This window comes from Balaenoptera acutorostrata, chromosome 2, assembly GCF_949987535.1.
Source record: "Balaenoptera acutorostrata chromosome 2, mBalAcu1.1, whole genome shotgun sequence".
Classification (NCBI taxonomy): Eukaryota; Metazoa; Chordata; class Mammalia; order Artiodactyla; family Balaenopteridae; genus Balaenoptera; species Balaenoptera acutorostrata.
In genome coordinates this window covers 124,856,012-124,880,347 of record NC_080065.1, presented here as the reverse complement: position 1 = coordinate 124,880,347, position 24,336 = coordinate 124,856,012, and the positions used below count along the sequence as shown (strand labels likewise).

At 52.1% G+C, this 24,336-nt stretch overlaps 3 protein-coding genes across 13 annotated transcripts; 2 read left to right on the top strand and 1 right to left on the bottom strand.

Moving 5' to 3' along the window:
- The first annotated feature begins 4,662 nt into the window (after positions 1-4,662).
- STING1 (stimulator of interferon response cGAMP interactor 1) lies at positions 4,663-9,725 on the top strand. 6 transcript variants are annotated; one of them, XM_007172256.3, is made up of 8 exons: positions 4,674-4,733; positions 5,074-5,174; positions 5,704-5,930; positions 6,061-6,244; positions 6,491-6,599; positions 7,481-7,719; positions 8,451-8,637; positions 9,229-9,725. In XM_007172256.3, exons 3-8 carry the CDS (start codon positions 5,704-5,706, stop codon positions 9,417-9,419), a joined length of 1,137 nt encoding a protein of 378 aa, XP_007172318.2. In that variant the 5' UTR covers positions 4,674-4,733; positions 5,074-5,174; the 3' UTR covers positions 9,420-9,725. The 6 variants fall into 6 exon arrangements, with proteins under 6 accessions (XP_007172317.2, XP_057396874.1, XP_007172320.2 ...); XM_007172255.3 differs by having other exon boundaries at positions 4,663-5,174; XM_007172257.3 differs by lacking the exons at positions 4,674-4,733; positions 5,074-5,174 and adding an exon at positions 5,206-5,235.
- Positions 9,726-12,409: 2,684 nt separating this feature from the next.
- SMIM33 (small integral membrane protein 33) lies at positions 12,410-14,406 on the bottom strand. The gene is made up of 2 exons (XM_028163974.1): positions 14,398-14,406; positions 12,410-12,984 (listed from the first exon to the last, which is right to left on the bottom strand). The coding sequence occupies exons 1-2, from the start codon at positions 14,404-14,406 to the stop codon at positions 12,595-12,597; spliced, it is 399 nt and encodes a 132-aa protein (XP_028019775.1). The 3' UTR covers positions 12,410-12,594.
- Positions 14,407-16,066: 1,660 nt separating this feature from the next.
- Positions 16,067-23,767, top strand: ECSCR (endothelial cell surface expressed chemotaxis and apoptosis regulator). 6 transcript variants are annotated; one of them, XM_007172249.2, is made up of 10 exons: positions 16,067-16,198; positions 19,479-19,514; positions 19,755-19,805; positions 19,967-20,026; positions 21,008-21,055; positions 21,685-21,798; positions 22,190-22,288; positions 22,498-22,534; positions 23,155-23,251; positions 23,422-23,767. In XM_007172249.2, exons 1-10 carry the CDS (start codon positions 16,138-16,140, stop codon positions 23,428-23,430), a joined length of 612 nt encoding a protein of 203 aa, XP_007172311.1. In that variant the 5' UTR covers positions 16,067-16,137; the 3' UTR covers positions 23,431-23,767. The 6 variants fall into 6 exon arrangements, with proteins under 6 accessions (XP_007172311.1, XP_007172312.1, XP_007172314.1 ...); XM_007172250.2 differs by lacking the exon at positions 19,479-19,514 and having other exon boundaries at positions 16,076-16,198; XM_007172252.2 differs by lacking the exon at positions 19,755-19,805 and having other exon boundaries at positions 16,076-16,198.
- Positions 23,768-24,336: the final 569 nt, after the last annotated feature.

The following is a 24,336-nucleotide window of genomic DNA, read 5'->3' as shown; positions in this document are numbered from 1 at the left end:
TTTCCACACTCACTGTTCTGCAACTTACTCTTTGACCTCACTATATAGCTCTCAGATATTTCCCCATCGGTACATAGAGAATTGCCTCATTTTTAAAAGAGCTTCAGAGTAGTTTACTGAATGGAGGCAGCCAAGTTTATTTAATATGGACTATTTTGTAACTAGTTCTGTGATTTTAAAATGTACTATAAATGTCTTTCAGCGTCAGTAAATCTAGTGCTACATTATAGTGTGTTGTGGCTGCTCACCATGTACTGTCATTATTTTAACTGATTCCCTGGGGCTGAAAATTTGAGTTGTTTCCTATTTTCTCATGGTGGCTTCCAAAACAAACAGCATACATCTAGTGAGCCTTTTGGTACTATCCATCAGAAGCCTGAAAAATAGGCATAATCTTTGATCCAGCAATCCCACTTCTAAGAATCTCTCCTAATAATCAGAGAAGTGCACAAAGATGCACCTTCTTATGTTTTTTTTGTTTGTTTGTTTGTTTTTAATTTATTCATTTATTCACTTATTTATTTTTGGCTGTGTTGGGTCTTTGTTTCTGTGCGAGGGCTTTCTCTAGTTGCGGCGAGTGGGGGCCACTCTTCATCACGGTGTGTGGGCCTCTCACTGTTGCGGCCTGTCTTGCTGTGGAGCACAAGCTCCAGATGCGCAGTCTCAGTAGCTGTGGCACAGGGGCTTAGTTGCTCTGCGGCATGTGGGATCTTCCCGGACCAGGGCTTGAACCTGTGTCCCCTGCATTGGCAGGCGGATTCTTAACCACTGTGCTGTCAGGGAAGCCCACTAAAAACTACTGAATTGTACATTAAATAAGTGAGTTGTATGGTATGTGAATTATATCTCAATTAGGCTGTTACCAAAAACTAACAAAAAACAACGGTAAATCTCTCCACCCTGAGGAATACCCCCTTCCAGGAGGATGTAGGTCCATTATTTACTCCCTGAAGATACAGAAGCTCAACCAGCTGTGCTTCCCCAACCCCAATCATGCATCATCCAGTCCCTCTTTCTCTATCACATCTACCAGGACATTGTCTTGTCCTGGAAAGCCCATGACACACTAGGCAGCTCCATGATGGGGCAATAAAATTACAACAAGGAGGTGGCTGAGGTCAGACTCAGAGCCACCCATGGATGAGACATCAAGTCTCTGTGTCCACCGGAGAGGTGACTTGAGCCCAGGGTAGAGGCCAAGATGACAGGGGCTGGCAACTCCAAGAGTGTGATTGTCAATGGTGATGATGATGATGGTGGTGGTGGTGATTAGAGTTAGCAATTACTGAGCACTTACAAGTCAGGCCTGCAAACACATCATTTCATTTCATTCTCATGACAATTTTATGAGAAAAAAGGTATTACCATCCTCACTTTAGGTATGAAGAAACTAACTCTCAAAGAAGTTAAATAACTGGGCCAAGGTCACACAGCAAGGAGAGGCAGAGGCAAGATCCCAGGTATACCATGGTCAGCTGATAATAAAATCCCCCCAATGTCCCTGCGCTAGCAGGATTCAGGAACATTTACACACAAATATCAGGGACTTTTAACCATGAAAGGCATCGCATGGGCAAAAGAGTGGCTCCTTAGAAGCCAGAGGCCTCCTTATCCCACTTGTGCTCTGTCCCAGAACCGGTGTCCACTGAATGAGTGCTTAGTGTTTTCTTCTCTCCCAGGAACACTGATGACAAGTTTCAGGGAAGACACGTGGGAGCTGTAACTAGGCTGGAAATGGAAGTGAAAGCCAACCCAGACCAGCACTTCTGGGGTATCTGGAGGGAAGATGCAACTACCAGGAAGTGAGGGGGGGAGGCCCCAGGAGTGAGCAGGCTGTGGAGCAGAGTGTTGGCACTCAGCAACACTGACCCGAGGGCAGCAGCCTGTGAGCTGGGCAGTCTGGAACTTAGACCTAACTTCCCTCTGTGGTCCTCGGCTTCCTCCTTGGGTGCCAGAAGGCCAGTCTGGAAGGGCTTAAAGGTCCCTGGCCATCAGCACAGCTGATGAGGACAATCTCATCCGTGCAGTCGTCGTGACACTCCCCATGCCCTGAGGCCCTGGCCACAGCCCACAGGGCTCCAACCAACTCTCCAGTACCCTTTCTTACATCACTGACCTTGTTATGGGTTGAATTGTGTCCCCCCAAAAAGATATGCTGAAGTCCTAACTCCATAGTACCTGGGAATGTGACCTTATTTGGAGACAGTGTCTTTGCAGGTGCAATTGAGTTAAGATGAGGTCATTAGGGTGGGCCCTAATCCAATGGGACAATGGCTGGTATCCTTATAAGAAGAGGAAATGCCATGTGAAGACAGAGACGCACAGGGAGAAGATCACCCCGTGATGATGGAGGCAGAGGCTGAAGTGCTACAGCTGCAAACCAAGGAACACCTCGGGCTGCCAGAAAGTGAAAGAGGCAAGGAGAGGTCCTCCTCTAGAGGCATCAGAGGAAGCATGGCCCTACTAACACCATGATTTCAGACTTCTAGCCTCCAGAACTGTGTGAGAATAAATTTCTGTTGTATTACACCACCAAGTTTGTGGTACTTTGTTATAGCAGCCCTAAGAAAATAACGCAGACCCCCAACATGCTTACATGCTCCCGCCACACCTGCCATTTCTGTTTCTCCTCAGGCCAAACTCCTTCCCACCCCAGGACCTTTATGTGTGCTGTTTTTTCTGAATGTTCTAGACTCTCACTCCTCCCCCACACATCTCTCTTGGTCCTCCAAACTCAGCAAAAATGGCACTCCTTCAGGGAAATCTGGACTTGGGATTTTCCAAGTTCCCCTCAGAGAAGCAATAGGAATGCATTCTTCAAAGCCCTCACCATATCTGCAGTGACTCGTTCTGACTTGCACAGTTATGCAAGGCCCATTGCCCCTGCCCAGCTATAGGTGTTGTGACGACAGGGTTCTGGCCTGACACGTACACAAGCACGTCCCATGCCTAGCACATTCCCTGACACACACAGCAGGAAGTCAGGACACACCCATGTGGACTGCATGGTATGTGGAAACTCCTGGGCTGGTATTTGAGGGCCCAGACGTTGGGGCCTCAGCTGCCTCAGCAGCGTTCTCTCCAGTCAGACTTGGCCCCCAGCCCTCCACACTCCGGATGGCCTCCCTGCCTCCCTGGTCCCCATCATTCCTCACTCCCCCTCAGCCAGGCCACATCTTACTCTTCCTGAATGACCTGACCCTCATGCCTCTTGCAAGGCTTTCCTCAGAGCAGGTTCAAACTCAGGAAAAAGAGCCCAGAACAGCGGCAGGCAGCAAAGGGCAGTGAGGACAGAGGGGGGTGGAAGGAGGCCCCAGGACAATGTTGGGATTTTTTTCTCTTTACAGCATACTCCAAGCATCAAACAACGAATACATGTTCAATGTCAGGAAAAGAAACCTTAAAAAACATAATGAGCAAAAAGGGAAAATTATACTAAAAATCACTCACATTCCCGCCACACAGAGTAATCACTGTTAGCATTTTTCGTATATCATGTAGCCTTCCAGACCTTTTCTCGTGCAATGTGTATTTCTTAAAATGCAATTATACTGTTTTGTACTCTGCTTTTTTCCAATAAGAAACAATATACTAAACGTATTTAAGAGTCAACATACAAAATTACATCATCATTTTAGTGGCTACCTAACATTCTATTATAAGATGAACCACAATTTTGTTAATCAGTCCCCTGTTGTTGGACATTTAGATAGTTTTTAGTTTTTCTCTGGTATAAACAACACTGGCACAAACATCTGAAAAACTGGCGTCTTTGTGCCCTTGTCTGATTATTTCTTGATGAAGGATTCCCAGAAGTGAATTGCAAGGTCTACGATTCTATGTGTATTTTAAGGCTTCTGATGCATAGTGCAAATCTGGCCTATAAAATAGAGAACCATCCTCCAGGAGAAGGGGGCAGAGATGAAGCACAGGTTCAGGGGTGGAACAGTGGAGCTGACAGCAGTGGTAACACCCAGGGGAGGTGGTGCTGGCCGCTGGGCAGGATACTGGAGGCCCAAGGTTGCTTGGCACAGGGAGACTTTGGGACAGCTGTGGACTGCCCACTCTGGGAGGACTCTGCTCAGGCCTTTTCTTTGGCAACCTTGACTTCCTTTGGTTCTGAAGCACTGGAGCCCTTGCCCACTGCAGGGGGCCCCTTTGTGAGCCATTGTAGGGGAGAGAAAGTACAGCGACACCTTCCACCCTTTTCTGGGAAATCAAGGCACAGAACCAGCTGGGTTTTGGAGCCACCCACCTGGTTCACGTCCCCACTCCCTCCTTTACTAGCCAGGGGACGAGGGCAAGTTAATTCACCTCACTGAGCCTCAGATTGTCCATGAGGTTAGTACTATACCTTCCTGACAGGGTGGCTGAGGGGATTAAGTGAAACAATTTATGTAACGCTTGGCATAATGTCTGGAGCACGGTGAGCACTTTATTATTATTACTATTATTATTATTCACGCGACTGCCTTTTTGGCTGGAAGCACCAAGTTCTCTCTGAGAAGTCACAGGCGTTGCCACTTCCTGTGGAGAGCCGAAACCCCGCTCTTCTGCAGGGCTTCTGCTCCCACTAAGCTTTTTACTAGAAGGCTGTTGTTACAGGAAATAACTCTTCATTTTCCCCGCCTCCGGCCTGATATTACAATCTTCAGAAAAAGAGGATCTGCATCTGGAAATCAGAATAAAACAAGCAGGCAGGGCAGCATGGTGTAGTGTGTGTGCTTGGCTGGGTGTGTGAAGTGCCTCGTGGGTGTTGGTAGAGTGGGCTTGACTGTGGGTGCTTGAGGGGCAGCCGGTGTTCAGGGCTGTGACTGCAGGGAGTTTGAGGGAGTTTCTGAATGCCCTCGGTCTCGGGGATGGGCAGTGGAACGGGGGCCTTCTCAAGCTTTCTCCCTCACCCCAATACTGGGACGTGGCTCACCGGGGCCTTGGTGGGAAGGCTCTTCCTCCCTCCTTGGGTGGCAGGAAATAACCTCCCCAGCGCAGCCCAGTGCAGCTGTGGTTTGGTGAGATACCAGGGCTCGAGTGCTGCGGAGGAAGCTTCCATTGTTTTTAACCTTTCATTTTCAGGCTACACCCTGAGAGGCCGTCCTTGGTTGCTGGGAGCCCTTGTGCCGGGCCTTCTCTCCCTGTTGCCTTCCAGAAACAAGCTGCCGTCTGGGAGGCAGAAGGTAAGATCAGGAGCAGCCCGGCCAGAGTTCCAAGGCTGAGGCCCCTGCAGAAGCTGCAGAGGTGGGTGGCAACCTTCTGGCTGCCCTGCCCCTACCCTCTGAACTGTGGTTTTCAGCTTTGCTGACTAAGGTCCTCCTTGGGGTAGATTGTGGGGAGAGGGAAGCCCCGGTCCCCAAGGGTCCCCAGGTGGGTGGTACCTCACGGGACACTTTCAGGTCTAGGTCTGGGGTAGTCGCTGTCTTCTTTCTTTGCCACACCTGTGGTCTCACTGGGCTTGGGTGGGGTGTGTATGTGGGGCGCATGCATTTCTTTCTCCACCTGCTCTGTTTTCAACAAATCTCTCTTGGATCGGAGCTCTGGGATGCTGTATGCCCAGCCTGTCCCCTCGAGGTGTCTCCAAGAGCAGCCTCTGCGTATGGCTAGGCACCAGGGAAACGTAGAGCTGGGGCAAGTGTCCAGCCAGAGCCTCAGTCCTGGAACAATAGGAGAGTGAGGGGAACACAACCATGGATTTCTTGATATCCACAGATGCCCCACTCCAGCCTGCATCCATCCATCCCACGGCCCAGGGGTCACAGGGCCCAGAAGGCAGCCTTGGTCCTGCTAGGTACCTGCCTGGCGGCCCTTTGGGGGCTGGGGGAGCTACCAGACTACACTCTCCAGTGGCTGGTGCTCCACCTGGCCTCCCAGCAGATGGGACTGCTGATCAAGGGGGTCTGCAGTCTGGCCGAGGAGCTGTGCCACGTCCACTCCAGGTGACTCCCTGCAGTACCCATGGCGATTAGGCACCCAACATGTCTCACTCCCTTGACCCCCAGCCCTGCCCCTCCTTGAATCTCTCTGGCTGAGCTGGGCTGGGGTCTGGAGCTTGGCTGTCACTTGCAGGTACCAGGGCAACTACTGGAAGGCTGTGCGGGCCTGCCTGGGCTGCCCCATGCGCCGTGGGGCCCTGCTGCTGCTGTCCTGCTATTTCTACCGCTCCCTCCCAAACGTGGCTGGCCTGCCCTTCACTTGGATGCTTGCTCTCCTGGGCCTCTCACAGGCACTTAACATCCTCCTGGGCCTCCAGGTACGACACAAAGAGAGGTGGAGGGTCTGCTCAAGAGGAGGTGTGGCAAATGTGACCTGCTCTGAGCTTAGTACTGGGAGTGGGACTAGTTTAGAGGCTGGTCCTTGGATGGAGCCTATAATGGTCTGGGTTCAGCAGTGGCAGAGAACGGAGCCAAATGGCAGCAGGTTGGGTAATCTTGGGGGGAGGAGGAGGGCTCTGGTTGTTCTTCTTGGAGGCCCCACAGCCCCACCCTGCTATCCACAGGGCCTGACCCCAGCAGAGGTCTCTGCCATCTGTGAAAAAAGGAACTTCAATGTGGCTCATGGGCTGGCCTGGTCATATTATATTGGGTACCTGCGGCTGATCCTGCCAGGTGGGCCATCCTCTCTGCCCCCATTTCCAGATCTACAGGACAGACAGTAAGACACACAACCTTGTGTTTCCAGAACTCAATATATTTTCAAAGCATTTTCATGTCTAACAAACCATTTGATTCCCAAAGCAATCTTGTAGGCATGAAGGCTGTTATTATTATGCCTGGTTGACAGGAAGAAATTTGGAGCTTAGATCCATTAAGCGACTTGTCCCAAGTCACCCATGAATTCTTTCAATAAATTTTTGCCGCATGCTGTATGCCCTTCATGCGCACTTTCTCCTTTAATTCACACCCTGTGAGGAAGGGATAATCATCACCCCTGTTTTCACAGCTATTCTGAGAGATAAAGTGACTTGTCCAAAGTCACACAGCTTAGTTAGAGGAGGAGACAGGATTGGAACCCAGGCCTGTCCAGAGCCTGGACCCTTGACTACCCCACTGGGAGCCCATGGGTCGTGTCTCATTCCTCTGACTTGCTGGTCAAGGCCATGGTTCTCCCCTGTCTCATGGTTGCCTTCCCTTGACACCAGGGCTTCCTCTAGAGGCCTGGCTCAGTGCATGTGGGGCTGCTGGCATGTCACCTCCCAGGACTCTGCCTGCCTCTCAGAGCCCTGAAAGCTGTGGTGGGAAGGAGTGGGGCTGACAGAAATCTGGACAAAGGTCAAGTGCGGGAGAGAAAGGGGTGGTGGGAGTAGCTGGAGGGGCGGGGAGGATGCTCACATGCTCTTCCCCTCCTGGCCTCCCAGGCAATGTGAGTGGACTAGCCCCTCGGTTCTCTTGCACCCACACATTGAGGGGAACAATGATGTGGGTCTCTGTCCTGAGTTGGGTGGGAGACACAGTTGGTGGAAATGACTTCTTGGGCCTCTCCACCCCAGGGCTCCAGGCCAGGATCCAAATTTACAATCAGTTCCACAATAATGTGCTACGGGGCGCAGGAAGCCACCGGCTGCACATCCTCTTCCCGTTGGACTGTGGGGTGCCTGACGACCTGAGCATGGCTGACCCTAACATTCGCTTCCTACACAAGCTGCCCGAGCAAAGTGCTGACCGTGCTGGCATCAAGGGCCGGGTTTACACCAACAGCATCTATGAGCTTCTGGAGAATGGGCAGCCAGTGAGTGTGCAGGGAAGTGGGAATGCTGGGGAGGGGTCAGGCCTAGGGACCCAGAACTCTGGGCCCTGGCCAAGCCCTGATAAAAATTCATTGCCCTTCTCTGAGCCTCAGTTTCTCCAATTGGTCCCAGGGCTGGGCAAAATTGAGCTCTGAATGACGATACTGACAAGTAACATTAATTGAGCACTTACTGCATGCCAGATACTATTCCAGGTGCTTCATCTGACTACCTCACTGCATCCTCACTACCACCCTGTGGGGTAGGGACTGTTATAGCCCCTACTTTACAGAAGAGGAAACCGAGACTCAGAGAACCAGGGAGAAAGTGGACAATTTCACCCTGAGTATACCATGCTCTTGACCATAAAGCTGCCCTAGATGAAGGCCGTGAGAATGTCTGAAGGATTTCATGTGGGCTATGGGGAACCCAGCCAAGGCTGAACCCCAGAGCCCCATCCCCAGACTTGACTTCCAGCTGGAGCAGTTGACAGCCTAGCTCAGTGGGCCTTGCCCTGAGAATCTTAGGAGGATCTGGGAAGGGTAAATTTAATGCAGCCCTGGCCCTGATTTAGGAGTGGAGTGTCAGAGGCAAAGGCCAACCAGACAGTATAGACCCCATCAGGTGGCCACCTCCCCTGACTCCATCCCTACAGATTGAGCAGTGGCACTGGGGTCCAGCGTCTGTCTGCCTGGCCCCTGGTTGAGTCTGGGCTTCCTTTTACCTCCTCCAGGCAGGCATCTGTATCCTGGAATATGCCACCCCCTTGCAGACCCTGTTTGCCATGTCACAGGATGGCCGAGCTGGCTTTAGCCGGGAGGATCGGCTTGAGCAGGCCAAACTCTTCTGCCGGACACTTGAAGACATTCTGGCAGCTGCCCCTGAGTCTCAGAACAACTGCCACCTCATTGTCTACCAGGGTGAGGGGTTGATAGGCTTAAGGGCAGGAAAAGCTGGGGGCCCCAGGGGTCTCCCAGGGGGTCAGCAGGAGATATGGCAGCACCGTGCCGGGTCTTCCCAAGTGGTCAGGGCATTCAAGCCCTGCCCCTTCCTCCCCTGGGAGAGGTCCCATCTCCCCACCGTGGGATACCTGATTGCTTTCTGAGGCCTTTGGCTATGGGTCCCGGGTGGAGTGTGAAGAGGTGGGCTCTAGGGGCCTCTCACTTCATCTAGGGTTGCTAGAAGAAGCAGATAGCCCCAGGCCAGGAGCCAAGAGTCCAGGGCTGCAGCCTCAGCCATGCCACTCCCTTGCTCTGTGACCTTAGGCAGGTATCTGCCCCTCTCTGAGTATCATCTCTAAAAGAAAGAGGGTGGAATTCTCTTGTCTCTAAAACCACTGCTAGCTCTAGGATTTCATGAAACCCTAGCTCCAGTGGCTAGGAGTGGGGAGGAGATGCAGGGAGGTGGGGGAGAGGGAGGGTTGGAGGATCCACCCAGCAAGTCCTCTGGGTGTGCTAGAGTGGGAATGTGTGAGGCCCTCACCCCACTCCCCACCCCCACCCTTGTTCCAGAACCCGCAGAGGGAAGCAGCTTCTCCTTGTCACAAGAGATTCTCCAGCACCTTCGGCAGGAGGAAAGGGAAGTTACCATGGGCACCGTGGGGACCTCGGTGATGCCCGTTTCCTCCACACTGTCCCAAGAGCCTGAGCTCCTCATCAGTGGCATGGAACAGCCTCTCCCGCTCCGCTCAGATGTCTTCTGAGGCCCAGGGTCACCTTCCCTGAGCCCCTGGCCATCCCCAAGACTCTGGATTGGAGGATTTCTTTCTTCAGCAGCTAGAGGCCTAGCAGAGCCATTTCCTTCCATAGGAGGCCTCTCAGAGAAGGTCCTTGGACTTGACATCTCAAGATGAATCCTATGACCTTGGGCAAGTTGTTTCACCTCTCTGAGCCTCAGTGTCCTCATCTATGAAATGGGATTATAATCATTGCCCTACCTACCTCACAGGGTAGTTTTTGTGAGGACTATGGCTGTATGGGTTTTTTGTAAACTCTAAATGCCAGGTAAACTTAAAGGATCTTCCAGGTGTCTTCCATTGGACCCTCAGACCTACTCTCTACCTCTCCTCTGTCCTGGGATGGCTTCAACAGGCTCCCTTGCCCTCTGGATTCTGGTCACATTCAGTCAATGGGAAGCCCCAGTGGGAGAAGGAGGGGAAGGGAAGGGTGAGCCTGGGGTATCTATTCCCCCAGGTCCCTCCCTGCAGTATCAAGGTCACTGTGGGCTCTCTCTAGACCTAAAGGACCCTTTCAGTAACCCTGTCTATCTCCAGGTCTCATTAACTTCCTCCTCCTCATGCCCCTTCAGTCCTGGCAGTGGTATTGGAGCCTCACTGATGCTCAGTCTGGAGCGCTCACTCTCACTTGTAGTTTCCTTACACCTGCCCTTTCTAAATAGTCCCCTTTTTATTTTTTATTTTTTAATTTTTTTGACCACACCATGCAGCATTTGGGATCTTAGTTCCCTGACCAGGGATTGAACCCGCACCCCCTGCAGTGGAAGCTTGGATTCTTAACCACTGAACCACCAGGGAAGTCCCTAAGTAGTCCCCTTTTTAAACGTTCCTCAGATTATTTGAGTATGCCATCTTTTTCTGGCCAGACTCTGACTGACACAGGCGGTTGGCCATTATTATCTTCAATGTCCAAATCTGCTTGCACAGACACATTTCCTTACAACCCCCCTCATCCTAGTACAGGGCCATGGGGTGGTAGCTATCATTTCAGTGTAGACAGAGCCCACCAGTTGGGCTGAGGGCATAGAGCTGGGCAGCACCCCCGCTCCACCTGTCCTTTCAGTGCCCTTGTCTCCAGTGGGAGGCTTGGGGGACAGGGAGGGGCCTGAGCCAGCACACAGATGCCATGAGGGTTACACACATGTGTCCTGGGCAAGGGGCTGCTCAAAGAAGCAGGGGTCACTGAATAAATGTCTCCGGATGAGAGTCCCCTGGATAATGGGGGGAAGAGGGTTTGTGTGAGGTGATGGGATATACGCTGGGGACCTTGGCACTGGCAGCTGGCCACCTGCCATACTTTGTGCCGTCACTGTTAGACCTGAGCCATTGCAACGACACCGTGGTGGCAAAATTGCCCCCATCTGGGAGGCCGGACAGCCCATTTCTGCCACTTCCATCCATTCCGCCCAAGACTTATTCCCTCCCTCCCACCTTTGTTTTTATCACAAATGCTCAATACGAATTTCTGAGTACAGTATTACTGTGGAGAAAAACTCCACACACAGACACACATCGGCCAGAAACAACCCACTGCTCCCAAGGATGACAGAGAGTAAAGAGAGACCCAAGGGAGTGAAGGGGAAGACAGTCTCCTCTCCTCCCCCACTGTGCCAGCCATTCTGCCCCTGAGGATCCCCCAACTTCACAGCAGTCATTCCAACACCTAAAAACCAGCCCAGAATTAAGGGTATCCCCAACATAACCTTTCCCTATGCATCCGGCCCCCAACATGGTGCTCAGACTATGGAGTCTGACGGCCCCAGGTTCAAATCCTGATTCCACCACTTGGTACTTGTGTCCTCCTGGGTGTCTTGATATCCCCAACTGTAAATGGGGATAACAGTGGCTCCTCCCCCCAGGGATGTTATGAGGAGTAAACAATATAATATCTGTAGGTCCATGGATGAGCCTGGAGCCCAGCACATAGTGGGCCCACAGGAAGGAGCAGCTATTAACATTAGAGCTGCCTCTTACCAGTCTCAGTGGAGGCAAGCCAGTCCTCTGCACACATTACAATCCCCGTCTCTGTTCCTCTTCATCTTCTGTTATTTCTCAGAGTCCTTGACTGTACTGGGGTCTCACCGAGGACAGTGCCCAGGGTTGACTTGTTGCCCTGAGGTGTCCCCCAGAGTAAAGCACCCAGAAGTTCCTCCATAAATGTCTGTCTGCATGTTCTTGACTGCACATAAGTGAGGCTCAAAGGTGTCAAGGAAAGGGGTACCTTTCCAGAGAGCCACTGGGAGGTTCTGTTCTGCCTTCCTGGCCTCCTGCATCTTCCCAGCCTCCATGTCCCGCCCCCTGCAGGGATCCCCACCCCTTCCTCTCCCCAGACAACCTCCATGGAGCTCCTTTTCCTTTCCTGTTTTCCCACCAGCTGGAAGATTCTGGATCTGGGAAATGTCCTGGGGTAAATCCTAGGCTAGTTCTAACAGGCCAATGTGCACAGAAAGTGGGAGGTATTGAGAGCCCCCCCAGTTTCCTCTATCCCATCCTGGGAAGGCAAGATAGAGTCTTGCTCCAAGATAGTGGGGGCAATTCAAAGACAACTTGGGGAGCTATGATTGGTGCTTGGGGCTTTTAAGGGCCTTGGTAGTTGTTGGCAAGACCTGGGCCCTGACAGCCAAAGGTAAAGGGTAACAGATTTTCCTTTCTTTCCTGAGTCTCAGAGAAGGCAGACCCCTGGGTTCTTTGCCTTGGCTCTCCCTGGCTAGCCCTCACAGGCTGTGGGGACGGGTCCTCTACCAGGAGCCTCTGACATCCCTGCACAGGGGTGGGGTGGGTGGTGTAATCTTCCAAGCTAGACTCACTTTGACACCAAAAGGGGAGGAGATGAGGAGTGGAGGAGGGAGTAGGACCTCAGAGAGGGAGGTTCAGTGGTCTGGTGGTCCCTGAAGAGGAGGGAGTAAGTTTGTAAGGGCAACTTGGACCCTGGGAATGCTCACAGCAGCATTCAAGCTTCTTTTATTTTTTGGTCCACAACAGGGCTTTCTGTATAAATACTCTGCTGAGAGGGCAGCTCCAGCTAAGTCCATGTGTGCCCTTCCGAAGCTCTGATGCCCAGGCCCCAATTTGCTTTTGCCCTAATTCTCTGTCCAGTTTCTTGTTCTGAGCCAGGTCAGGCCAACTTTCCAAAGTCTCCCTCCTACAGAAATGTGACTTCATCAATGCTGAACCTGGGCCCATCTGGCACAGGGCAGGAGTCAGAGCCAGGAGGTTCCTGCTGGGCATCTTCGTGACTGTCCTGACGGCCCAGCACTCGCCAGCGGGTGAGAGAGATGCCGCCCTCTGGCTTTGGGGATGGTGGCTCTGTGGCGAGAGTGGCATGGCCCTTGTGTAGCCTTGGCCCAAAGTGGACTGCCACCACGATACAGACTGCCAGCAAGACAAAGGCAGTGACAATGACAGTTAGCAGGGGCAGCCCGACCCCTTGAGGTGGTTCCCAGGTCCCGCCCAGCACCTCCGGAAGCTGCCTCTGGGGCACCTGCCCCGCTGAGCCGTTCACAGCTGCAGAAAGCCAGGGATGGTGGCCAGCCTGGGAGGGAAGCAGCAGATGGAGAGGGTGACATGGGCACATACACACAGAAAAAGACCAAAATAGAGAGAGATAGACACCCAAAGGGAACTGAGAGAGAGAGAGACAAAGAAAGACAGAGAGACAGTAAAGACAGAGAGAGAAGTGAGAGACAGAGAATCACAGAGATAAACACACATAACAATAGAGAAAATGAAAGAAAAAGACAGAGGGGGATACAGAGAGAATGAGAAAGATACAAAGAGAGAGACAGAAAGAAAAAGAGAGAGATAAAGAGACAGAAGTGAAGATAGATGCAGAGAGACAGAGACAGAGGGGGAAAAAAAACAGAGATAAGGCAACAAGGTCATTCGGAAAGGGACAAAGAGAGGGGCTTTATTACAGCCTGGCATATAAAGTTTGCCTCCCCCCCCCCCACCCACAACCCCCTGCCAAGTCCCCTCCCACTGCTCTCTCTTCCCAGGTCTTCAGCAAAATTCCTAAATAGATCCTATGTCCTGGGTCAGGAATCTTAGCACACTATGGGCTGCTGTCCCATGCCCTGGCCAGGGGGGCAGTGAACAACTATTCCTTAAAGTCCCAGGAAAAAGGAGTCATTGTGTCCAGCATCTTATGTTCCCACTACTCTCCACACACACAGTAGGAAGAGGGGTGTACCCCGGGGAGAGGGAGAGAGGAAGAGGAGGCATGAACCCCAGAGACTTGGAGTGAGGCAAGAGCTATACCCCAAAACACCCCGCTCAGAATCAGGTTCAGGGTCCTGGAGGGGAGGGAATAGCCAGTGTGGATTCCTGGCTTTGTCCAAGATGGACTGAGGAGACCCCACGCCAACCTCTGTTCTCTTTCAGGGTCTTCTACCAAAAGCTGGGGGTCATGATCCCTACCTCTGTCTGTCTCTATCCTGCTAAGTATTGAGAGGGGGTTGGGGGGATTACCATCAAGGTAGCAAACCTCCAAATTGTAAGCCCCAGAGCTGGCGAAGTTATCACAGGCTCAAGAAACTATCTCCTTAGTCTTCTCTTCCCCAGCTGGACCTTGAGGAGCAGACCCTTGAGGTGGAGCCCCTCCCCTAACCCTGAACCCTCAGCCTGGCTATCCCCATGGCTAGGCACCTGGGGTCCAGGAAGGGCTGGCCAGGACAAACCCACTCCCTTTAGTTCCTGAGTCACACTGTCCACCCCATCCCTCCCCAATACCTGTCCCTTGGCATCTGGAAAGCTCAATACCTACCTCCCCACCCTGCTTGAAATTCAGAGCTCTCTGGGGCCCAGGCCACAGAGCTCCCAGGTCAGGGGGTGGGGAAGCAGCTCCGGATGTACGGGGGGAAAAAGGGAAGCACAGGCTCGTGAAAGGCTTGGGGCCCCTGGGGGGAGTCTCACCAGCCTGGCGGGAGGGGGTGAGCTGAGAATCTACCTGATGCATTGTCCCGCTGCGCAAGGCTCCCTCGGGACTGGCGGCCAGCCGGGCAAAGGAGAACTTGCCTCCCCAGCTCGGTCCCTACCCGGAGCTGCCACGTCTATGGGGCTTACGGGGCACACACCCTCTGCACACGCAGCCTCAACACTCTCTCCTGCGCTTTTACTTCCTCAAACATCTGGACTACCCTGAGCCCAGCCCTCAACTCTGAGAGTGCTTTGATCTTACTCCTTGGCACCTCCTTTCATGCTCCCTACCAGCTTCAGGAGCCTAGGTCTGCCTGCCTGTCCCTCCTCCACAAGATCCCAGGCACTTGGCCAGCGCCTTAATCCCGCCCCGCCCCCCCCACCAGGACTTGCCTGCTCTCTATCCCAACTGATTCCTTGAAGTCATTATCTTTGATTTTTTTTAAAAAAGGGATTTCTCAAACACACTGGAAAGTTCAGACTATAATATACTAAATCTCTCTGGCCCAACCACTAGTTCTGTTCATCTCAATAGTCTGTCACATTGATTTCAAAAAATTTTAAGGACTAAAACATTACAAATAAAATAGAAGCCCCACTCCCTGACCTCTCCCCTCCTTCTCACCGTAGGGATAAACATCTTGTTGAATTTGACATTTATCATTCCCATGCAAGGCATTCTTTTCTCTTTGGGTTTTTTCTTCTTTGACTTTCACAAATATGAATTCTGATATGTCTCTTTGCACTTGTCTATAACTTCATTTGTGAATGTGTGTGCTTTAATGCATCCAAGTCACAAAAAGTGCCCACCAGTCTCTCCTCTCCCCGGAGACAGTTTATAAAGGATAATTTTTGGTTCCCAACTAACTCCATGGGACCAGCCATCCCTCAATCTGTCCCTCGCTGTGCATGCACCACCCTCTATTCCAGTCTGGAGACCAGGAGACGTCCCAGGAACTCCCCTCACCCAGTGATTTGATCCCAGGAAGTAAGATGTAGCCTCCTGATTCCTTGTCTCTCAGCCCAGCTGCTACACACCCTAACGTTTAGGGACCCCACTCAGACCTCCGAGCTCGCTTAAGCTGCTGGTCATTGGGTTGCTGACTTGACCGGCAGAGCGAGTGCAACTGGCTGGCTGGATGCTAAGGACAGGGTGCTGCTGGAGCACAGGGAACACCTGACCCCAACGTGAGGGGAGGGCTGAGGGAGGGATGCTTAGAACGTGGTCCTCTTGTTTTTCTATTCAGAATAACAGTAATGTTTGTAAGGTCTCCCTGAAAGATGTAGGGAGTCCCATCTGCATCCGGAGCCCTGAGGAGGGAGAGGCATGTAGAGGTTCAGTCTACAGAGGGTGGGCGGCCGGTGGGCCGAGCTATAGGGCTCAGTGAAACAGAGTTACACTCCAAGAAAGCCTCCAGGTGGTGTACGGAGGGACCGATGGATCCCCACGGAGGGGAAGAGAGGGGGCACGGGGCCAAGTTGCCCTCGCTGGCTTTTGGGCACAGGTCCTGGAGGAGACCACGGTGGCCCTAGCCCAGGCCACGAGGAGCCCGGGCGCAGGCGCGGCTGTTTCAGCCTTACATCCTCAACTGGGCTGCCGGGCTGAGCAGGGCCCCTGGAGCCAGTCCCAATCTGTTTCCTTCTATTCTTTGACAGGAAGCTCTGGAGAGTCAGCCCCCACCCCCATCCCGCCCCAGCACTCCCTCTCTCTTTTCCACTATGGACAGAGCCTCCGCACAGAGGCTGCCTGCCTGCCGCAGACCCAGCTGACATGGGGAGCGTCGGAGAAACGCAGCTGTGCTGGGCCATCCTGGGCTTCCTCCTGCTCCAAGGTAAGAGGCACCTGCCACTGTCCTTCAGCAGCTCCTCTCCTGCGGCCGGCAGTCCTGGGCGCCTGTCTCTCCTTCAGGACACACACCACACAGGCTCTGCATCCAGGGCTTCGCTCACCCGGAGGGAAATTCCAGAGCCTTTTTGTGAAGGGGATCACTTGGCTTGGGAGCTGGTCATTCCCAGGCAGCGGTAAAATAGAGGTATGGTTAGACTCTTTTGTGGGACATTTTCCAGGGTGAACTGGGGCCCCCGGAGAGGCTGGCCCCCTGAAATGTGGGAGGTGACTGTCTTGGTGTGAGGTTGAGGCTGGAAAGCTCCTTCCAGGGTGTCCTAGCACAAAACTGTCTGTACCTTGGCTTTACAGGTGATCTTTTTTCTTCTTTCATATGAGGAGTAACAACCTGAGATTTCCAAATATTGACTTTATGCTCAAATCACAGGAAGAGGGACTCAGGTTAGATACAAAGAACCATTTGCCAAAGAAGATGTACGCATTTCATCTAGGAGGCCAGATGAAATGACCCCCAGAGGAAATGACTTGGGAACAACACCTCTCAGATAGAGCTCTGCTAGCGGATGAGTGTGAAGCAGCTCATAAGCGGTCCTCTAATTAGGGAGCGGTTTCTGGGAACCATGAGAAATCCAGGAGATTCTGACTCACAGGGCAGAAACTTCCCTTCGGTCATCCCTTCCCCACCCCCACCTCACCCTCCACAGGTCCTCTGTGGAGGATTTATGAGCATGTGCTCAAAGCGGCAGAAGGGGGTTCAAGAGTATCTGGATGGGGAGGGAGGATGGCGGTTTCTTGGCGGTGGGTGAGAGGGCCCGAGTTCCCCAACGCTCTGTCTCCTGGAGAGGTCAGACATTTTTCTAAAAGCCCAAGGACTGGGGATAAAACTCTGATCATCCCATTCCTATTCCCCCCACCCCCTCCCGGGAGGATAGAGTCACACATCTGATCTGGGGCTGGGGGACTAGGCTGCCGTAGAAACCTCAGAAATGGCAGAGGAGGAGATTAAAAGGTGAGACCCACGAGGGGACATTTTCACAAACCTAGGCTTCTCCCAGCTTCCCTACCTGCCGTTCTGTCCCAGCCAAGCTCCAGGGTTAGGAATGTCCTGAGTGATTCTTCCTGAGCTACAATCACCCTTGAGTATCCTAGCCGCTCATCCCAGGATCTCACAGCCCTCGCTGTTTCCTTCCTTTGGTGGACTGGGGAATTTTTTTGAGGATATTCAGGCCCACAAAGAGACGTGACTGTGGAGACACAGATTCAGGGCAGACTTGAAACTTGGAGGATTGGAGAGAAGGGGGCAAAAATTTAAATGTTCAGAATTTCTTGAGCATGAACTGTCAGGCCCTGTGTTAAGTGCTTTATGTGCCTTTTCTTATCCTCACAATGACTCTTGGGCTACTAAAATCACTTGCATTTTAAAGAAGAGAAAACTGAGGCCCAGGTCAGACAGTAAGTGACAGAGTCAGGGCTTGAACTCAAGACCTTCAGACTCCAAAATCCATGAGTTTAACTACTAAACTATGCTGCTGAGAACAGTGTGGTGGTGGTGAAGAGGGGGAAGAGAGAGGCTGGCAGGGAGTGAAGCAGGTAGGGATTAGGGAGGGGAGACAGGAAAGTAAGATATTCCTGTGCCTAGTGGTCAGAGGCAGCCCAGCCTATAGAAACAGATGTTCCCCAAGTCCGTCCTCACAGAGGAATCCACTGTTGACAAACTGTTCCGGTAGGGGGAGGGGAGACAGGAGACAAAGGGAGAGCGGGCCACTGGGACTCAGAGCTTGTGACTTTGGAACTCCTTCTAAGACACTAGTTTTGCTTCTAGATAAATGCAGGAAGGCAGTGAACTGTGCCTTCCCACTAAAAACTAGTTATCACCTTATAGAGCAAAGATGGTACCTTAGATATGCTTGATCAATAACTGATAGATTTTTTTTTTTAAGACATGCCTCAGATTGCCTCAGATTGAAATCCAGGGTGATTCCCCAGCTGGGAAGAGTTCTCTCTAGGCTGGGGCACCTAGAAGTTTTAACTCCCCTCTTGACTGCCCCACCCAAGGAGGGAATTGGGGTATGAGAGATGGTGACCTGGGAAAACACAGCCCTGGCTTTGGGCAAGCTTGGGCTTGGAAGCAATTATTTCCACACTATCCAAGTGATAGCCCCATGGAGGAAGGCAGTGGCTGAAGAAAATAAACTAGTGGGCTGCCCCAGGCTGGGCAGGTCCCTGGCCCTCAGCAGCCTCTGTTCACTGGGGCCTGGGCTCCCAGGCTTGGTACTTCCCTGATGATGAGGGGCTGAGGGAGCAGGAGGCCAGGCCAGCGGCTGCAGTCCCAGCCCAGCTAGTGGAGGACGGGAACCCAGCTGGGCGGCTCCACTTCCCCACGTTGTTTTCCTTTCACATTGTTCACAGGTTTCAAGAATGATTTCATTGTGGAAAATGAGCAAACACAACCTGACCTTTCAGGTCCCACGCACACAGGGGACACATATATGGACACACAGCACACATGCACATCTGCGTGGAGGTCCTCAGGCACACTCATGCACACACACAAAGGAGAACGAGGCCTTGTGACTGGGGCCTCCTGATAATTGCCTCTTCCCTGGGTTTGGCTAACAGTGACCATTTCTGAAGTAGCCTCTACCTGTTAGAGTAAACTGGTGGCTCGTTCTAGAATTTCCTTGCCTCCTGTATGTACCTCAGAACTTGCTTCCTGTGTAGGCCCTTACCTCCAGCTGGAGGGGTAGAGAGACAGCCCAGGTACCAACCCCAATCCCTCACCTCATCGTATTCACCACATCTTTCCATCCCCTTCCCTTGGGACAAGACCAGGATGACAGTATTCACAGAAAAGGGATGGCTCCATGGTAGTGTAGTGAGAACATTAGCTAGAGACCTGGAGTTCTGGGTCTTTGTCTAGACGTGGCAGGTCACTGGCCCTCTGTCCTTGGACATATCACTACTTTGGAATAACCTTCCCCTGCCCTTGTGTCAGGTCGGTATATAACCCATGTGGGACTGAAGAGACAGGAAAGGACTCTAGGACACTGAACCATGAGGTGGTGGCGATGGTGTGATTGAGTCACCGTCTCAGAGGAAGCCAGCGCCATGAGCTGGAGTCACATCCTCTAGCCTACTGCCAAGGGTGTCTGCCTTCTAGCGTGGGAGGCTGGAAGCCAAAAGGCCTGGGTTCTTCTCCGGGGCGGGGGTGAAGGCTGGGCAGAAGGCTCACCAAGCTAGTCTACGTGTTCTGCTTTCTCTTGCAGGCCACAACTCCCAGCCCTCGACAACTAGCCCTCAGGGTAAGACCAAAGGCACAGGGCCTACTCCAGCATTCTGGCCTGCGAGCTGAGGAAAAGTGGAAAGAGCTCCAGGCCTGTTTGGCACTAATCTTTCACATGCCTTGAGAGAGGAGAGAGATGACAGGTTGGGGCGTGGGGTGGGGGAGGAAGAAAGACTAGAAAACACCAGCTTAGCGAAGGAAAGAGGCAGATGGAGCAATAGGAGGCAGTGGACCCTCAGTCTCAGATGATCTGTTTCAGGAAACTTCAGCAGTCATAGTCCAACCACAGAGCCAACTTCCCCCCAGACAGGTGAGTGAGTGTGGGTGCCTAGGGGCCAAGCCCTGCCCCTTGCCCAGCCCTCTCCCCAGCCCTTTAGATCTGCTTGGAGCCCAAGCGTTCTCGGGTGGGCTAGGGAGTGTGGTGTCACCAAACCTGCCCCACCTCCAGCTGCCCTCCACTTGTACTTGCAGGAGACGGTCCTTCTGCAGAGCCCAACTACTCAAGCCCTCTGTCCAGCACCAGCATCCCAGGTACTCTGCCACTCAGATTACAGATGCCATTCAGGGAGGGTCCAGCAAGGAGGCAGACACAGTCTCTGCTCTAAAGGACAATATAGATAAGTGGAGGACCAGACAAGCAAATAGGACCTCATATTGACAGTTACAAAGCAGGGTGAGAAGGGCCACGATGAGCGTAAGCCGAAGGTGCTATGGGAACCAGGGCAACATTAGCCACTTCAGACTTGGGGGCCAGACATCCCAGAGTGAGTGATCTCTGAAGCTGAGGCCCAAGAAGGAGTTAATCTGATGAAGACTGTGGGGTGGAGGGTGGTAGGGCATATCCCAGGGAGAGGGAACTGCAAAGGTAAAGGCCCAGAGGAACTGAAGGCAGATTTGGGGCTAAAGAGCTTCCCTGCGCACATGCTGGTTGAGGCCCTAAGCAGGCCACGCATGCTTCCTAATCTGCAGCAGCTCCACAGAAGCCCTCACGTGTCTCCATGGAAGCCAGTAAACACATGACTCTGAGTTCAAGCGCCGTGGCTGGTCACCCCTGTCCTTGCTGGGACTGACTTGGTCCCAGCCACAGAAGCACACGTCAGGACTCCATGAGTACCTGGGACTGGGGGTGAAAAACCCTGGGTCATGTCTGGCTGGGTTCCTTCTTCCCGCCTCGGGAAGCCCAGGTCCTGCCCCACAGTGAGGGTTCTCAAGGCTAGGATCCACACCAATGGTACCCTGCTTTGGGAGAGAGGTAGAGAGGCCTGAGGTGGGGGGGAAGTGGAGACAGGAATTGGTCTCAGTGAAGGTAAAAGGAGCCTGGACTCAGGACTGATAAAGGCATAGAAGGGGTAAGCTGGGGGTAGGGGAACCCAAAATGTTGGAAAGGGAGACACAAAAGGCGGGAAAGGGCTACACGCTTCTCAGGGCAGGTTGGCCTTCACCCAGCAGCATGGGAGAAAACTAGGAGGGGGTGGATACCCTCCATCTGGGCCCTCCTGTTTCATGGTGCAGGCACAGGTGTCCCAAGCAGCGGCAAGAGCAGTGGCAGTACAAGCAGAGGTATGTCCTGTCTGTGCTCACAGTGAAGAGCACCCTGACCCTTTCTCTCATCCCAGCCCTCGGCTCTGGGGCATTTTTACACTTCCAGACTTAAACTTAGGAGTTGGGTGAGGATAAGGAAGTGGAATAGCAATCAGGCCTGCAGTAAATGTGTTGAAGTGGGGCAGAGATGGGCGACCATACCATTTTTTAAGAGCACCAGAAACTTGTGCCCATTAACTGGCAGCCTGGCTTGTTAGGTCAGTGCCTGGGGACAAACATCTGATGCCCTTCCTTCCTTCCGCCTCAACCTTTGGCAAAACACAGATGGCTGCCCCTTGCCCGGTCTGGCTCCCTATCTCTGCAGCATAAATCCCTTTCCTCTGGACCCCACGGGTGTGGTGGGAAGAGCATAATGAGAGAAGCATCCTGAATTTTCTGAAGTCCTCTGGAACTAGGAACATGAGCAACCAGCAATGCTCTTCACGTGATCCCACATCACCCAGTTCTGAAGGGTGGGAGGAAGTCTTTTTGGTAGGGCATGAGTTCTCTCTGCAGTCCTCTAACTGGGGGAAGTGGGAGGGGGCCAGCTTTCTCACATAGACTGCATCAGTCCCTTCGCTGATACCCCCATCCCTACTCCCTTTTAGACACCTCTCACAATGTTACATCCAAATTACCCACCATGAGTTTGAGGACGAGAGAAGACTCGACCATCCTGCCCAGCCCCACGTCAGAGACGGTGCTCACTGTGGCTGCATTCGGTGAGAGGAAGGAGAAGGTGGGGAGTGGCAGGGGACCTCACGCCTGAGCTGACTTGGACTCTAGGTCTGGGAACACAAGTTCAAATCTTGTCCATTTGGTTTAGGAGGGTTTGGCTGATGAGGAAGACGCTGGTGGGATGGAGCCTCCGCTGGCCCTCCACTCAGCTCTTCTGGACTCTGATGGGCTCCATGTTCTTAAGGGAGGATGGGGCAGGGCTGTGGAGCCAGGAATAGCAGGCTGAGAGCTCATTCATTCAACAGAGAAGGGGAATTCACTTTACTCCCAGAGCCTGTCTACACAGCACTTAGCTGGGAAGGGAATTTGGACTCCTGTTGCCCTCTTCCGTCCTGTCCTCTGCTTCTCCTTCACCCCATCCTTCTCCCTATTCAGGTGTTATCAGCTTCATTGCCATCCTGGTGGTTGTGGTGATCATCCTGGTCAGTGTGGTCAGTCTAAGGTTTAAGTGTCGGAAGAACAAGGAGTCTGAAGGTACATGCCCTGACCCTCAGGGTCCCCTTTGCCTCTCTTTGATGAGGGACCCAGAGCTAGATTCTGGAACTGACACCCAGCCTGGGGTTGAGGGAAGGAATGGCACCACTAGGGAAAATGGGAGGGTCCACTGGGTGGGCTTTGAGGGGAAGATTGGGCTTCCCAGTTACAGCCTGTGACCTCCAATCCGTGCCTTTGGATTTTTACAGATCCCCAGAAACCTGGGAGTTCGGGGCTCTCGGAAAGGTAAGACTGTCAGAGGTGTAAGGGAAGAATCTTCTACTGACCTCTTACTCCCCCATTCCAAGAGGGACCAACACTTCCTGCCTTCACACACACACACACACACACACACACACACACAGAATCCTGACAGCCTCACCGAGACCAGGGCTCGGGCAGGTGATGGACTGGAACGCTTCAGCCCCAAGGCTAAGCCTCTATAACCCCTTTGTGAAAAGTGCAGGAATTCAGATTTTAATATACTCCTTAAACAAGAAGGTACTTATTTAAGGAACCACTGGTTGAACACCTTATATGTGCCAAGCACTATGGTAGAAATTTTTGTATATCTCAGATTCTTAGAGGAGTTCTTCAAGGCAGATATGACTGCATTTTACACATTTAAAAAATTAAGACTTAGGAGAGGTTGTAATTTGGTCAAGATCACACAAGTAGTAGGTAGCAAAACTAAGATTTAAACACAAGTCTTTGGGGCTTCAAAGCACACACTCATTTCATTATAGTCCACCACCAAAATAAAGGTTTCTCAAAACAAAGGTTAAGTTTCACAACCCCCCAATTCCTTGATCCCCATTGCCCTATGGCTCCTTCTGTCTCTAACCCATGTTCCCTTCCTTCCCCAGCTGCTCCACAGCCAATGGAGAGAAAGACAGCATCACCCTCATCTCCATGAAGAACATCAACATGAATAACAGCAAAGGATGCCCCTCAGCAGAGAAGGTGCATTTTTCCTGGTTCCTTCCTCCCTTCTCCCTCTTCCTCCTCCTTTCATGCTCCACTTCCTTAACCAGAAAGGAGATACTTTCAAAGATCCAGGCTCTTCTCTCCTCTTCCCTACCCTACCACTCCTGGTTAACTTCATCCATCCTCATTATGTATTTATTTTGCAGGTTCTTTAAAAGCGACCTTGGGTCCCTGTGGATCTGACGATGATGCAGCTTCCCTGTGACTGTAAGAAGGAAGGCGATGGGATGGGTAGAGGCAATAAACTAGATATGTTATTTTATTGTTTCACATCTACTCCCAGATCTAAAGGACATTAGCATTCCTCCAGATCTGGGAGCAAGCTGCCAGCCTGAGAGACTCTTTCCCACGTGGGCAGTCACCCTAGAAACACAGCATGCTCCTCCCACCATCTCAAAGTCACAGGGAGGAGGAGTCTATAGGGCCAGAGCAAGGAAAATAACAGTGAATTGGTCCTTTCTATTTTGCATTAAAATCATTTTCTAGCCTGCAGTCTAATTTCTTTTAAGGTCTATGTTCCCATGGGTATTTCTTAACAGAGTGTTCTAGCAGCTCTGGGGCCTCCTTTTGTAGGTAAGGCACGTGTGCAAGTTTCTACCCCTGTGGGGAGCTCTCTGAGAAACCTGGGAGGTGGAGAGAACTTTTTGTCAGGTCTGCCTTGTTTCACCTGGTTTATTAAGTAGTGACGAGGACTAACCACTCCAATAGAAGGGAGAGAAAAGGAGCTGTAAACAGTGATCACTGTCACCAGTAAAGAAGTTTTAAGTCTGGAGAGTGAGAACATGGGACACACAATGCATTCTGATTAGAAAACTCCGGTGATGAGAGCTGAATAATATAAGGGCAAATGTCCTCTGCCAGCCCTGGTAGACTTGCCTCATTTTGGTCCTAGCTGTGGGAATAGCACTGGGAAGGTTTGGAGCGAGGATAGATCTGTGACTTCGTAAACCCAAATCCACTCCCTTTGCCCCACACAACTATGATTTTTGTGTCCAAGACACAGAATGATGGCTCACAAACACTGTAAAGTTGTTTCAAGAGAATAAGAATGCAGTTATCTT